The 16,485-nt window shown below is 36.4% G+C and overlaps 1 protein-coding gene across 6 annotated transcripts in view; it reads left to right on the forward strand.

Moving 5' to 3' along the window:
• Positions 1-16,485, forward strand: part of LOC121429494 (peripheral plasma membrane protein CASK-like) — a 45,101-nt gene that overhangs the window by 13,786 nt on the left and 14,830 nt on the right. For 2 of the 6 annotated variants that reach the window (XM_041626540.1, XM_041626539.1), the window contains exon 2: positions 9,227-9,313. In XM_041626540.1, coding sequence (XP_041482474.1) covers positions 9,227-9,313 — 87 coding nt within the window. Of the gene's footprint in view, positions 1-9,226; positions 9,314-11,648; positions 11,868-11,986; positions 12,168-16,485 lie in introns of those variants that run through there. The other 4 variants (XM_041626541.1, XM_041626542.1, XM_041626543.1 and 1 more) reach the window with 3 other exon arrangements.

The raw sequence follows: 16,485 nt of genomic DNA on the forward strand, positions 1-16,485 counted from the left end.
TTTATTGACATACTCAATTGGCTTTGAGCGCTTGACTGGGCTCAATTCATTTTCACTTGGTAATTGATCTCAGGGCCTTTTCACATGAGAATCTTAGATCATCATTGTAGTGATGATTGCAGTTTGTCTTTAGAATCATTGTAACCATTCACATGTTCACACGAAAACTGTGATTTGAATTTGAATTCCTGAGCGAAGGCGGTATTGTGTCCTTGGTGACTTGTCTATAAAACCCAATCAAAGCACTGCATCGCAAAAAAAGAAACTACGATGAGTGCATGGCAAATGTATTATCTATGGAAGTGCTTGAAAGGCCACGTAAGCTCCGCCCCTCAAAAGATGTTTTGGAGGTCAACCCTTTTAGACATAAAATATGTACCATAATTTGAGTGAAACTAGAATTCACCTCCGGAGTAGAATTTGAATTTGTGATTGTGATAAGCGTTCGTGATTCTAGTTTGGTTTCACACGTGCTATTATTCATCATAAGAATTATTTTTCACTTGAATCGTCATTAAAATTATGATTTTTCAGTCTGATATAAGATGGAAGGGGCTGTAGAGAACTGCTTTCTTATATAATAATGTTTTGAGCTTGGTTTTTAAAGTTAAATGCTAATTGTGGTAACGATTTGAAAATGAGTGTACAAACAATTGAACAATAGGCCTATGTCACCACCCAAGTGTCTGTTTGCATGAATAGCAAAATGTATCATATGATTCTGGAAAAAAATTGCTGAGAAATTACCCCCCCCCCAAAAAAAAAGAGCATAGGATTTGAGTCAGATGTCAGGTATTTTTCCAAGCAATACACTGTCCCACATGTGCCTATCTGTGTTGGTGATCTGCTGCGTGATAAAATATCTCTAATTTCCTTTAGATTTCAGGATTTTATTTATTTCATGCGACAGTGACAGATCTAGGTCATTAGGAAGCAAAAATGCAAACAAGTACAAATTGAATTTTGTACTCAATTTTGAATATTATTATTCACTGCTGTTTGTCAGTTCATAGACCAATTAACGATAAGTGATAATGTGGTTTCATTCTTTCCCAGAAAATGCATTGTAGATGAAATATCTCTTTTAAGCATATTTATATTATGTTAGTAACATGGTTGACATATATTATCATGAAAACAAATCAAAATTTATTGTCCGACCATCTCTAAGATATATTTGATATCCCTGCATCTGTAAAAAAAAATAAAAATAAAAAAAATTGGAAAACACAGTTTTTTTTCAATTCCCAGAAAATGCATTGTAGATGAAATATCTCTTTTAAGCATATTTATGATAATATTATGTTAGTAACATGGTTGACATATATTATCATGAAAACAAATCAAAATTTATTGTCTGACCATCTCAAAGATATATTTGATATCCCTGCATCTGTAAAAAAAAATAAAATTAAAAAAATTGGAAAATACAGGTTTTTTTCAATTCTCACATTAAACCATTTCCTGTATGAATATATATTTTTTTTGTATTCTATCTAATCTAAGTGTAGATCTTTGTTAATTCTCACACTGAACCGTTTCCTGTAAGAATATATTATGTTTTTTGTATACTATCGCTTTCTTTTCCTCTCAAGTTTAAAAAAAAACATATTCATCTAATATCCAACTACACTTACACCCTGGAGTTTGCCATTGGGGATTTCATATTTATACGCTCCTTTGCGTATGCATTGAAAATGTCATGTTCGGCTCTATCCAAACGCCTCGGGGTGCAAGCAACATATTTATTATACATTTGCGTCTGCCAATATAAGTCTTCGTCTATTGGGTTGCATCATTTCATGAATGCTTATATGCTTGCCAGAATAACAAACATGTTATTAGTTTTTCTGCCAATAAATGCAATGCAACATACATGCCATGTTAACATGCAGCGAGCAAAGATGCCAAGAATTAACTGGAATATTTGGTTGTATTGGAAAAGTTGGAAGCTTTTTTGTTGCATTGCATGTATGAATGATACAAAATAAGTTCATGCTGCATTATTGAAAATTTAGTTCTCAGCAAGTGGGAAATCATTGTTTAGCAATAGATTGCGCAGTAAAGAATGAAACAAATATCAGAGCAAAAAATAGTAGGAATTCAGTCTTTTGGATAACTTTGATGTGTTCATCCATATCTCGATCATAAACCTGAATTAGATTGTCAAACAGTGTATTTTAATGTTGTTCTTGTGGGAAAGTGGGTGCATTCTTTGTCAGTGGTAACTCAGGCTAAATTCTAGTTTTATATCTGGTTAACCTCACAAATATTTTGGCATTATGAATTAGAAAAACTTGACAAGTGTATTTCTTTTGAGGCTTATAGAGACTTCGTAACCTGGCAGAATGCATTATTAGCTTTGTTTTGATCTATGGAATACATGTAGACTGTACTTGAGCCAACAGCTGAAAGCCAGATAATGATGCAATATTATACGGGTTAGGCCACAGTACTTCTCCATCATTACAAATTTAAATGGATGAATTGGTACTGGGAATGTATATTACAAAATATGAATGATAATAGGAATCTGTTAATTCTGTATTCAGTTTTTGAGATGTATGGAAGATATTTGGAAAGCATTCTTAGATGTTTTGTTCATTATTCACATCTTTTAGCCAAAGGCAAAATATGGAAAATGGATTATATCGTGGAGCTTATTAAGGAACGGATGCTGCCGAAATGATAAATTTGACTGGTGGATACCTTTTGTTTGTATTTCCTATTTATGTTTCTCTCTTTTCTGCCACTGCATTTTGTTGTCTCCCATTTCTCACTTTGTCTCTCTCTCTCCGTCTATCTGTCTTTTTTCTGTATACTTGCCCCCCTCTGTCTATCTCTCTCCTCTATGCTATTGGGTCCATACACTTGTTTAATCTGTCTCTATTTCTGCCCCTATCACTATCTTGTGTCTCTCTTAGTCTTTCTCCTAGTGTGGTATCTTTGTCTCAATGTTATAGTCTCAGTCTCCACGTTTTAAACATTGTCTCCATCGCTCTCTCTCTTTCTCTCTCTCTCTCTGTTTTTCTGTCTATATCATTGCCTATGTCCATCTGAATTTCTCTGCGTCTACCCGTTTCTCTATTTTTTGGTTTCTTTTTATCTTTAATATTCTTTTCCTCTTCTCAATCTTGCTTCATCCATCTCGTCCTCTATCTTTACTTCTCTCCCCCTCTTCATTTGAAACACTTTCTGATGGTTGACCAACTGCCCCTGGCAGTACAGACACGGCGGATCCATTTTTCCCTGTATTATTTCTCAAGTCACATACTGTATATTAGGCTGATAGAGCTGTCGATGATATTGGCACAACTGCGAATGTGAATTATTGATGCGCGACAAGCAGCGCGGTGAATGCTTCCCCCTCCTTGATCATATTCTTGACAAAGATGTATTTTGGGATGCCGCAGAGTGTAGCAGTTAACCTTTAGATATGTAGGTTGGCTTCCTGAAAATAATCTAGAGGACTTTCACTTCTTGTTCTTCTTTTGTTATAAGAGAGTTTTTCCTGATGATGAAAGCTGTTAAAATGATCTTTTTACTTTACATTGAGCATTGAAGGGAATCATGTTGAACGTACTGGTTGATACTGATAGGTTTCAGTCTGTAGGGGAAGGTGGGGTAAGTTGAGCATAGGGGCAAGTTGAGCCACCAGCCCCAGGCCAATAATGAATGAGTCAGACATTGTGGTGGTGTCATGTATTGATGACCCATAGCATTACCCCTAACCACACCACATTATTTTCAACTTTGAAACAAAAAGTAGTTTTTTAGAGGGAAAATATGAATTTCAGCCAAAAAAGTAAAAAAGAGTGTGAAATAGATAAGTGCTGTATAAACACACACGTCTTTCAATATAATAAAGACACGAATACATTATTATTAGTCCAGGTATGGATCTTCATTCTTGTCATAGTCTTTTAAATAATGGATGCATAATAAATGTGTGGATACAAAATTATCGCACTAAGTTCGGACTGGGGTAAGTTGAGCCAAACAGCATGGGGCAAGTTGAGCCATGGTAATTCCTATGGTAATGTATCTTAAAAAAACAAACAAACCATAAAAATCGATTGAAATGCTGGCTGAAAGGAGCAAATTTAAATGACTGCTCTTTTCCTTTTAAAGGATGTTAGTATTTATAGAGAATTAGCAAGTGAAAAGACTTTAAACAAAAAATTGACATGCTGGTTCTCCCCTCGTACATTTTGTACATAGTTTTTGTGGCTCAACTTACCCCAGGAGGTGGCTCAAACTTACCCCGTAAATGGGGCAAGTTGAGCCATTTGACATTGTTTTTTTCAAAGGTCACGATGACTTTCAGTGTGGGGATAGAAAGTTATATATAGGTGGAAAATATTTCAGAAGAATTGAATTTCAAGGCAAGGTACTTATTTCAACAAGATTATTAATCATATAAATTCTAACATGCAAAAAGCACAAACTGTCACAACTTACCCCGCCTTCCCCTATTGTTTAAAAGTGTGTTGTCTACCACTATTATACCACTTCTTCTTTTACCTTTCTCTTCTCCTTCACCTCCTCTTCCTCCTGCTCATTCTCCTCTTCCTCCTGGTCCTCCTCTTCCTCCCTCTCTCCCCCTCCATCACCTCTTCCATCCTCCTCCTCCCTCCTCCTCTTCCTCCCTCCTCTTCCTCCTACTTCTACACCTACTACTACTACTACCCTTCCTCCCTCTTCTCCTTCCCCTCTTTTTCCTTCTTCCCTTCCTCCTCCTCTTTTTCCTCTTCCACTTCCCCTTTCCCTCCACCTCTTCTTCTTCCTCTTCCCCCTTCCTCCTGCTCCTCATCCCTATCCCCCACTTTAGTCTCTATAATTTTCAATTTTCAGGGCTCTCTCTATGATTACAGTTTCATTCTTCCTCCCAGCTCTGTCAATGTAACCGATCGATGCGTTAATTGGCTTAAAAGATCAATATCATAATAGTACATGCTTCGTATTATAGTAACAGCATTTGTGGAGTTCCATTTACACTGGCCTATATGTCTGTATAACTGGATGCAGACCTGTGAAGGTGTTTAAAAGATATCAGTGTGAATGATCAACCAAAATTTGCCCCTTTGGCTGTTTAGTTCCTCATTATAATTTCTCTGAAGATTCAGAGGTTGCTATCCGCTAAAAGCCCCCTTTTTTCTTTTTAGAATAGTGTCAGGCTGAGGATTAGAGATAGGTTTGGAATAAGTTTTAAGTTTGGATTGATGTGCAGCTTATCCACAGGAATAATTTGTCAACAGAACAGATTTCATGTCTACGATTACTGTAGCTTGGTGCTGCCAACAGTAATTGAACTCTAAACCTCCTGTGTGGGCAATTGTCACCAGAGCAGATATCATGGAACCAGTACTATAGCTCAATGCTACTAAATTGCAATTTAACCTTCTGTGTGAATGGGGTCAAACGCTATCAGCTTAGCCGCATGTTATAGTATGAACCCACATCCTTGAGCCATTTGTTATGTTCCTGGAGTTATGTTATGAATATCAACATTGATACTACAAGATCATGTAGGAAGCTTTCTTGATGTGTTGCTTTGTGAAAGGTCATTATATTCACTAACACTGCCAAATTCATGGTTAGCTAATGACAATACCATGGTTAAATGATTATTTTGTAATCAAGATCCATAGATTTATTTATCTTTTCATGTGTTACTGACCATTTTCATTGAAATTAATAATGATAAACCTACTTTGGGTCATAATCCTTTACATTATATATTCAAATATGATGAAATATTGCGATTGGATATTCTGTTACTCATATACAGTAATTATAGATTAATAGATTTTTATAAAGAAATTAAAAGGTGTAAAATCTATCATTTCTACATGAGATAGCTTGAAGAAAATGTAACAAAAAATATCATACTTGTAAGATTTATGCTTTAAGGAAATAATGATAATTTTATTTGACTAAAAAAATAATTAGGTTTCAAAGTGGACTTGTATGTTTCACAAATTCAGTTTATTGATTTCATGAAACAACAAAGTTGTTTATCTCACTTTCAATGAATTGTCTAGAGAATTATTGAATGCAGATGACACCAAACTTCCACTTACAAAACGGTGAAATCAAGATTGTGTACATGTATATATACTTCATGATTTTATGACAATCTTAGGGATAAGGTCTTTTAATGGCTCTTATCCTGACCGTGAGGACCATGGGGAGAGTTGGATTGAGACATCTTCTTGGAGATCTGAGCAATAAATGCAGCGTCAGGTCGACAGTAATTGACGTAATTCACTGCCCGTGAGGACTATGGCAAGCTAAATAATACCATGAGCCCTGCACCGATCCTTGAACTAATTCCTATTCTGTAGAGAGACACTTGAACTGAACTGCGTGACTTAAAAGTGCATATAGGATTAGAGTGATGTGGTTATATGACAACTTTGATATCATTTTTTAAATTCATTCTTTAAATTTTCTTCATGAATTTGTACTTTGTTTTTTTTTTTTAGATCTAGAGCAAAGGTTTTATTTCTTTCCTTCAGATTTTTCATTATATTCATTTTTGTTTTATTATGAACTCAAAATTACATTCAAATAAATGGTCAGAAAGGCCTCTCATATACTTTATTTATTCAGAAAAAAAATCATTGATTAATTTTTGTATTCATGTATTAATTAATTTTATTTCTTAACATTAAATTCTTTCAATTTGGTAATTCGAGATCAGCAACACACAGGGATACAAAATCCGAAGTCGCATTATCCGATTTCAGAAGGAATAAGGAAATTTCAATCAAAAGAATTGTCTTGGATTTTGAGATAAAGAAATGGCTGGTAATTGATATTGTGGAGAATTTGTTTTAAATTAGGTCTGTATCCTGTTGAGAGTGATATAAAACCTCCCTCTCTAGTCTCCTAAATGCAGGGTTAGTGGTAATCCATATATGCTCTGGTCTCTGATTAGCTTTCTCTTTCTCTCTCTTTAGAAATTAGAATTGTTCCTCTCCTACTCTGACTTTTGCTCTGTCTGTAGGTGGTTTCAGACCGCCTCGAAGTTTGCCAGTTCCAGGTATTCTCTGATCGGAAGATTTACCCCGATCAGAAAATACCAGGTATTTTGGTAATGTGAAAGCAAACTACACGTTATTTCCCCGAAAGAAAATACCCGCTAAATAGTAGGTACTTGGCGAAATTACGAGAACTTTCGTGGGGATTTTTCCAAGGTCGCAGGTATTTTGGCAATGTGAAAGCAAATTACGGGAACTTTTATCCCAGCGTGTCGTTGGGCGCGGCGGCGTGGGTGGCTGCTGGGCTAGTGATTTTGAATCTCCCGCCTTGCCTGCTTATCAGACCACACTGCGCATGCTTGTAACTTCGGGAACTTATCCCGAAGGATGTGTTTCGGGGCGGTGTGAATGCAGGAATAATTAACGGGTATTTTTTAGCCTTAAAAAGTTCTCGTAATTTAACGGGGATTCTTGTGATCGAGGCGGTTTGAAACCACCTTGTGAGTCTGTCTATCTATTTTCTTTATCGCTCTTCCTGCCTCCTATGTATATTCCTACCCTCCCCCCTTTCCTCCTCTCTGCACCCTTGTTCTCTTTTCTCCATTTTTTGGTATTGCCTTTCTCTTCATCTTTTTTTACCCCCCCCCCCGATTGCCTCTGTTTCTGTCTGTCTCTTTTCCCTCTCTGCCTCTCTCTCTTTCAGTATCTCTCTCCCCCTTCAATCTATCTCTTCCCAAACTCCCTCTTGTGTCTCACATTGTTTGTGTCTGTCTCTTATCCACTCTCCCTATCTCTCTCTTTTCCCCTCGCTTTCCCCTCCCCCTCTTCCTCTCTCAAATTTAACCCTCTATCCCCAAACTTTCTTTGGTTCCCCCTCCCCCATCCCCTTTAAAGTTTATGTATCTCACTCTTCCCTTCTCTCCACCCCCTCCCTCCTCTCCCTCCTCTCTCACCCTCCCCCCCTCTCTCTCTGTCTCTCTCCCTTCCTCTTGAGTATGAGTATCTTTGGTCAGCCGTATTAATCACTTCCCCCTTCTCACGTTAAATGCGTTAGCCCACTCGTCCTCCCCTCCCAATCAGACACAGCTTTACGTGTAAACCCCCGCGTGTCGATGTCTTAAGTGCGTGACACTCTCTGCTCCGAGTGGGACGTTAATGTGAGATATATCAAACATTCGGGCTGCCCTGAATTTATCTACCCGGGTAAGTTTGAAAAATCCTGTCTATGATTGCATTTTGGGGTGCTTTGTCGAGGAAAAGGTGTGGGAACTGTCGTGAAAATGCTATGGAACTACTGAGTATGTGTGGATGGAATGCTATTAGTTAATGAGGAGCAATCAATATGGGTGTAACGTAATAGGTGCATGAATATGACTATGCATACAGTGTAACTTTATGATGCTATCTGTGGTGGTTATACAGTATGAATATGTGGATGTATATTCAGAGCCCATGTATATAAGTCAGTGATGCATTTCCAGTATTGGATGTGCGAAGAAAAAAAAAGACTGTTACACAATCTGTATATTCCTTTTAACATACTACCTTTTAGCATACAGTTGTATAATAACAAGTGAATATTTAAATTCATTCAGTATTAAAAACTATATTACCCAGTCGTATTATCAGGAAATGTGTTCCTGGTAAAATGTATAAAAATAACGATCTGTTTTGTACAGAGCTTCACCGTTGACCAAACATTTCCCACCCAACACAAAACCTGACTTTTAACTACAACTTTATGTTGATTTGATTGTTTTTTTTGTTTTGATATTGAACCATTTTGAAATACCAACAGAAATAAAATATGTAATTCCATGATGCTTGTAATTTTGGTGATTGTTCGCTCAGATCAAATATCAGACAGAGTCTTAAATACAACACTCACTGAAAGTTCATAAACCTATGTTATCAGAGACATTTATCAACGTACCTGCTATTAAAATGTTCCTATGAACTATGAATATTCCTATTTGGGGTGAAAACCCATGAGTTCTTTCAATGAAAATATTTATGTTTAATCGAATAGGAAATTTAAATACAATTCTGTTTCTGGACATTTCTCAGTAATTTGTTTGGTTAGCAAGTATGCATGACTGCAATAACTGCCACAAGAACCAATATCAGGTCACAAAGTACTTGGTACTTGATCGCTACTGAACAATATGAAGTGAAACACTATTCTTCATGATCCTTTAATTGATGATTTCCTCTTATGTTTCTCCTTCTTTCATCTGCAGTTGTATGACAAGATCAATACCAAGTCAAGTGAACAGCTTCCCAACAAGAGAAACCTACCTACTGATAGTGTCTTAAGAACCAGAGAGGTAGGTTTATATCATTACATTTCTTGCAGCTTGTAGATAAGGATAATTAATGACATAAGCCTGTATTCTGAATGTGGGTTTAATTTGAACTCTGGGGCATTTCATAAAGCTGTTCATAAGTTAAGAGTGACTTTAAGAACGACTGGTGAACCTGTGTTATGTGCCAAACCATTTAACACGAAAGGATTACTAGTCCTGAAAGTCGCTCTTAACTTACGAACAGCAACCAGATATAAAGTTGGGGTTTAACTATGCCAATTGCGACATAAAGTTCAATTTATCAGTTTATTCGACTTTCAAATCATTCATAACTGTCAGGAAATAAAAGCTAAAATTGTTTTCTGACTGTTGAAGAATGTGGAAAGAGCTCAAAAAGCATAAGAAAGAAACAATGTTAACAAAATATCTAACGTATTTGGCTTCCCTTAGTTTTAGCACAGAGTTTGAATAGATCATGGTCTGGATTAAACCCGACTTCAGAATACGGTCCAGTGGTTTATACTAATCATTGGATTGTATCAATATGGTCCTCCAGCAGATGGTCTTATTCTCAGACCGTTGTGACACCATCTTGGTCTACCCTTATGTTAGTCCAAGCGCTGTTCTGGTCTTATCATTGCTTGGTCTAACTTCCATTTAGTCTAATGACCAGATGGTCTAATTCTCACTTTGTCACATGAAAGCTTGGTTTATAATCAGTTCATTGATTGGTATAGACCAAGTGAATATTAGATCAAATGAGTATATCCAAACTGGCAATTGAACAAAATGGTAATGAGACCACCCATCAATTAGACCAAATGGTCATTTGATGAACTTGTTGTAGACAAAATGGAATTAGACGATGTGAGATAAGACCAAATTGGCAGTAGACCAAGTGTCTGTCTGTAGACCAAGTGGCAATTCGTCCTATCATTTAAGTCCACGTACCCACAGGACACATTGCAGGAGACGCCTACCAGTTACCTCCTATCCGTAAAAAGATGCATTGCATTGGTTGGATATTAGAGATTAAAATTGTTTTACCGGCATTCAACCTCTAGATGTGTAGTAACCCTTCAAATTTTGAGAGTCAATTGGTACGGGTAGAAGGTACAGGTATAAGTAGGTCCATGGTATGTTCCAGTTCGAGACCATCAATTGATAAGATTTTCAAGTTGGAATGTCCACATCAAATGCTATTATGCATTTCTCCACAATTGGATCGCAAATCATAAAGTGTGTAGTGGGCTTGTAAGGACACCTTACTTAATATCACAGCAGCGTCTTTCACACCGAAAGTCTTTAAGCCCCTTTTCATTGCTAATCTTCACATTTATCACAGACAAAAGAGTTTGATATGCAGGAAGACACAGAGTCCCTTTGAATCTTGCAATGAAGGCCCTCTGCATCTTTCTTGCATTTGTGATTGTTTTGTGTATGAGTATGAGAATTAGTGATGAGAAGGCGCTTGCAGGATTCTTGCATGAAAGATGCAAATCTGATTTTTGGTATGGTACCTTACTTCTGATACAAAAATATGTCATATTCAGTAGAAAAGTTACACTAAGGTTCTTCATGCATTCAGTTCATATCATGGTAAGGACTGGCCACATCATTCACATGTTTGCCATGTAGGCACTCACCGTAAGGATGTGTGTTTTTAACAGCATTGCTTCGTAGTGTCTGCCAGCAGCAAATTAACACTAATTCTGCTATTTCCACATTGAATCAGGCGAGCATGCAGGGATCGATAACCTTACTAACCCACAGGAAGTCAGGGGTGTGTTTGGAAAAAGATAGGCTTTAATCCAATTTAAGTCTTGGAATTCGTTCATTTTCCAGTAAGTTTACACAATTGTTTAGCATGGTCAAGAGTGTTAAAAAGAAAGATGAGATGGCTCCAAATAGGAAGGCTGTCCACTGTGTCAATTGAGTTCTGGTGGGTGTTTAATAGAGCTGTTCGTAAATTAAGAGCGACTTTAAGAACGACGCGTGAACCTTGTGGTAAACGGTATACACCAAAATGTTAATCGGCGATGGTTAAGTGCTTTAAGGTTCACCAGTCATTCTTAAATTTGCTCTTAACTGACAAACAGCTTTATGAAACAGCCCCTGGTCAAATATCTAACATTTATACTCGTAGGTGAGGGAAGTGAAAGGAGAATGTACGGTTAATGACCTTGTGTTGTGCATTTTTGTGGTAATTATCTTAATCAGCCAGTTCAGCACAGGAGCCAAATGCATTTCTCAGATATTTTAATTGTCTTGTCAGAGGTGTATGATACTGTTCTTACAATGAACTTGGACCAACTATTTCAGAGATGACGTGCTGCGCTGCTCCTGCTGGCATTCTTCAAAACATTCTTATTATGCTCTCACACTTGGGCAACAGACAATCTGAGTCAGTCATCGGCCGTTGAGAGGCCATCTTGACCGTTCTTGACCGAAATACTGAGAACGGTGTTCTCTTTTTGTCAAGTTGTCAAGATGATGTGAATCTATGATCGTCATGGCCCGACTGGAGGTACCGGTGTCAGGATACCGATGTCTGGAAATTCCCATGTCTCCTAGGGTCAGTTACAGTACATGAGAGTTTTTAAATATTTTGGGAATGTATGTATGTATGGCTGTATTTCGGTATACTACATAATTGTGGCAGCATCTTGGTCCATAACGGTCAAGATATAGCCACTTATCGATCGGGGGCCAACATGAACTGACTGTGATCAGTGCGGCAGTGTGAGAGCACCATTAGTGAGGTCCTATTATTTTTATTCGCCACTACTGATATATTGGATGTCGGTTGCGCAAGCAGTAAGCAGCTTGTCTCGTCATCTTTGAACTATAAGGGTTCTCCTTGATGAGTGTCTCTGTGAGTACTACTTACTTGATGATAATATGTTTTCATTTGTTAATCATACATGTTTGTCCATCAGTGTAAATGCTTTAGTACTGCTGTCATTGTGTATGATATACATGTAGGCTGCAGGGTCATTCACACAAACCTGCAAAAACACAATCCTATGGTAGAAGAAATAACTCTGGAACGCTTCCAAACGCTTTGACTACAAAAATTGAAGCTCTGGAGCCTGTAACACAAAACTTAGCAATGATCGTAGAACATTTTTCTACGATCAATTCCATTGACTACAGTGTACAATCAATCATGAAAATCAAGCGTATGATTAGTCGCTAACCTCTGTGTTACAGGACCCTGTGGGATTTTCAAGCTTATGCTTCAAAATTCATTGAGTTGGCAAACTTGTATAAATCCAGACTGCAGGAAAATAATATTTTAGTTTTGGATGAACTATAAAAAAGACTTAAAATGATGAGTTTTTCATTGGATTCAGTGAATTCAGTTTGTTAAATTTGTTGCTCCGGGGTGTTGTGAAAGAATTCAGAGTAAGTGTGAATGGGGGCCTTTTATACTGATGAACAACAGTCATACATAATTCTTTTTGTTTGTGACAAATGTGTAATGTCATGGTCTGATAGATCGTTCCCATTACACTGGTACAGCCATGCAGGCTATTACAGGGACCTCGGGTACAAGGTACTGTGCGAAACACTTAGATATGTCACTCGGGTACACAGATAGGTTTAGCACAAGGATTGGGAATTTCGAAAATTCTTTGGAAGCTTATTTTCCATGAGGAATGGTTCAAAATCATTCTAATGCTTGTAAATTTTACGTTAAATGTCTCTTCAGCGTTGTTCTTTCTAGTAGTATGAATTCAAGCAATCAAGATTGAAGAGAAAATGTATTATATACTCTGAGAAACAAATTTGTAGTGTTGATCATTTGACTTTCAAAACATTGCATAATCATTCACACGTTTCATTTGAGGCACTTTTAAATACCCACAAAAACTTCAATAATTGTTTATGATGTATCAATTGTCATAAATAAAGGTCTGCTTTTAATAGGCCTTGCAAATTTTTGTATCAATAAACGAGATTACCCATTACACACCATGATTAGCATATTACTAATTGAGGAATTTTTTTTATGAATGATATGGTTAATATGACTTTGATAAATGTACAATTTTTTGTCTCATGATACATGCTAATTAAAATGAGGAGTTTATATTTCTACTGTACTATCTTTGTATTTAAAGGTTTATGGGAAATAGATAATGTTTCCTATTCTTTTAATAGTTATAGTATAGTATGCACTACATAGAGAGAGCTAGCAGTGTTTATCGAGCATGATCTAATTACATCATGAGTTTTTAGACTAGAAATGCACACATAATCCTAATGTCACATTCATGTCCTGTGAACTCGGAATGATATACCTTTTGAACTCTCTAATGTTGCATGTATGGTATTTATAAGTACACAAAAAGAAAAACTCATACAAGTGTGGTGCATGTAATTGGTTAATAGTAGATTCTCAATCATGAAAGTTATCCATGTTATTCATTTATAATTGTTTGTGTCGGTGCAAGAACACCCTTAGTGAAACATTTTGCGCACTGTATCAGTGTAGAAACGCCCTTACACATTGCCCGTTTTTGCACACGTGTGGTGTGCAAAGGTGTGGTATAAGGGCGTTCTTGCACTGACATGGCGTAAATAGCTCCCCAAAATCACGAAGTGTACATGTAGGACATCTTCGTTGTGTCAAAGGATGGGAATTCAAGACTGATTAGAAAATAAAAGTCTAAAAAATATATATTCTTCTCAATCTTCTGATAATGTTAGAAAAATCATACCGATATGATATCAGTAACTAATGGCAACCATATAGTCTTCAGTAACTGAACATCGAGATTACATTAAAAATCGATGAGTGTGAATGACATTGATATCCCCCTTGCAGGGGTGTTTCATGAATGTAACATTATGACGTTGAGGTTGTTTAGTCTGGACGAGAAGTTCAAGACAACATAGTCTCAGGTGGAGGAGGGATGAAGATACATGTACATAGTATGTAATGACAGTGAGCGTTTGGTTCAACCTGGGCCCTACATTTCTTTCGTGGCTCTGATGGAGTGTATCTACACAGTAAAAATGCATTTTAAAAGTTAAACAACTCTGTTTACAATATTAATCTTACAGTACATAGTTAACAATCATGTTTAATTTATTAAGAATTAGACCTTGTTGCCTTAGATTTTAAACACTTATTTAAACTACTCCTGTAAGGTTCATCCACAGTAAATTATGGGAAGCCAAATTTGTTTTTAGAGAAAACTATTGGCCTACAGTGCATTGTATGTCTTATGTTTACTGTGCAATTGCATCATGCTTTTATGGTGGTCAGAGAAAACTATTTTTGTCCCAGACAGTTACGGATGATTTGTATGTCAAATGAGGTGACAAATTGAATCCTATACTGATGTGTCTATGTAGAGTCTGAATTCAACCTAACTTCAGTCAGAATGTGGGCATAAGTGTTGGAAAGAGATAGAGAATGAATGGAGTACACTCTAAAACAAACTTCTGGGCCGTCTTACAAAGAGTTGTGATTAATCCAGTCAACCACACACAACTATAGAAAGCCAGCAATATCATCTTCTAAAATACATGTTTGTTCAAAGTGTTTTCTAGCTACGATGTACATTCATAGATTTATTGTTTTCTTGACAATTTGGTGTGTTTGCCTTTGTTTACGAAGGACGATTGGTAAATTTCCTGCAGAAAAAGTTGTGACACCGATGGATTTCCATAGATTTACGATTGATTGGATCAATCATAACTCTTTGTAAGATGGGGCTCTGATGTCAAAATGACTAGTGAAAGGGTCACTGGGTTCAACCGCTATTTCATATTTGAATATTTATCTCGTCATATTTGAGTAGGACAGACTGGACAGTCATATCTGAATAGATGATATAGAGAATCAGTGGAGTTCCACTCTACAATAAATTAGTAAAAATGACTAGATTTTTTTTTGTAAGTCATCACTTGAGGTTGATTGTGAATTTATTTAACATTATAGTTGAGAGTTTGTTACCAAAATGATCTTTTAGGGATATTTCCAGCAAATATTGTATCAAAAAATTATAAATACAATTTAATGATTTTTTTGTACCGGTGTCAATATACAATTGGTGTCTTAATAAAGATTATTCTGTCTGGACACACCCCATCTAGCTGTATGTTATTAGATAAGTCTTTTTGATAAAGAATATTGATTTCATTCTCTATGGTATTGATATTTGATATGTAGATCTTTATTGATATTATTAACTTCATTCTGTCTGAACACACTCTGTCTAGCGGTATGGTATTTGATAAGTGTTCCTAATAAGAAAATGAATTTATTCTGTATGAACACACCTTATCTAGCAGTATGGTATTACATTGATATCTTTATTAAGATTAACTTTATTCCGTCTGAACGCACCCTGTCTGGCAGTGTGGTATTTGATTGAATCTTCCTGTAAAACCACGGGGTATGTCCTCACTGGGAAATGAGTCATGTTAATTGAATACAGATTAAAGGACTAATGGGCTTTAGGAAATGCCATTCATTTTACTACTAATTTAAAGAGCTGAATGCGAATTCGCCGATTATGCTTTGCTGAAGCTAATTGATTGCTTGCATGTTTGCTTCAAAATTGATAAATTTCAAAACCAAATATTATCATCAATATATTATGTACGCACCGATGTTCATTGCATATTAACTTAGATATTAGTTGGGACTGTTTCACAAAGACTTTCTATGATGGTAACTTTGCCATTATTGTAGCTACCATGGCAACCTTGATTGTGATTGGCTGCTGAGTCCTGTTACCATGGTATCTGTCATAATGGCAGTGCATAGGTTTTAACTATAGGGGAGACCGGGGTTAGTTGGAACATGGGGTAAGTTGAAACATTGTAATTTTCTTTAAAGCCTGTAAAATAAATTTATACAATACTGCCCTCAATTTATTGCTACACGTAATGATAATTCAACACTGTTGTATTATTATTGCAATAAATTGAGGGCAGTATACCCCATGTTCCAACTCACCCCGGTCTCCCCTATTTATAGAACAGGTCCAAATTGATTCACTGTACTGCAAAAGTGTGTTGTTTTCCATTAGAGAGATGAGATTTTTCAAATGAAAACATGCACCTTATTTTGCAATCATTTTTTCCCACTCATATGACATCATATCAATCACAATTTTGATTGTTTTTCAGCATTTTATGGAAAAAATGTTTTAGGCTGAGGACCATATTGG

This window comes from Lytechinus variegatus, chromosome 16 (genome assembly GCF_018143015.1).
Source record: "Lytechinus variegatus isolate NC3 chromosome 16, Lvar_3.0, whole genome shotgun sequence".
NCBI classification, from domain to species: domain Eukaryota; kingdom Metazoa; phylum Echinodermata; class Echinoidea; order Temnopleuroida; family Toxopneustidae; genus Lytechinus; species Lytechinus variegatus.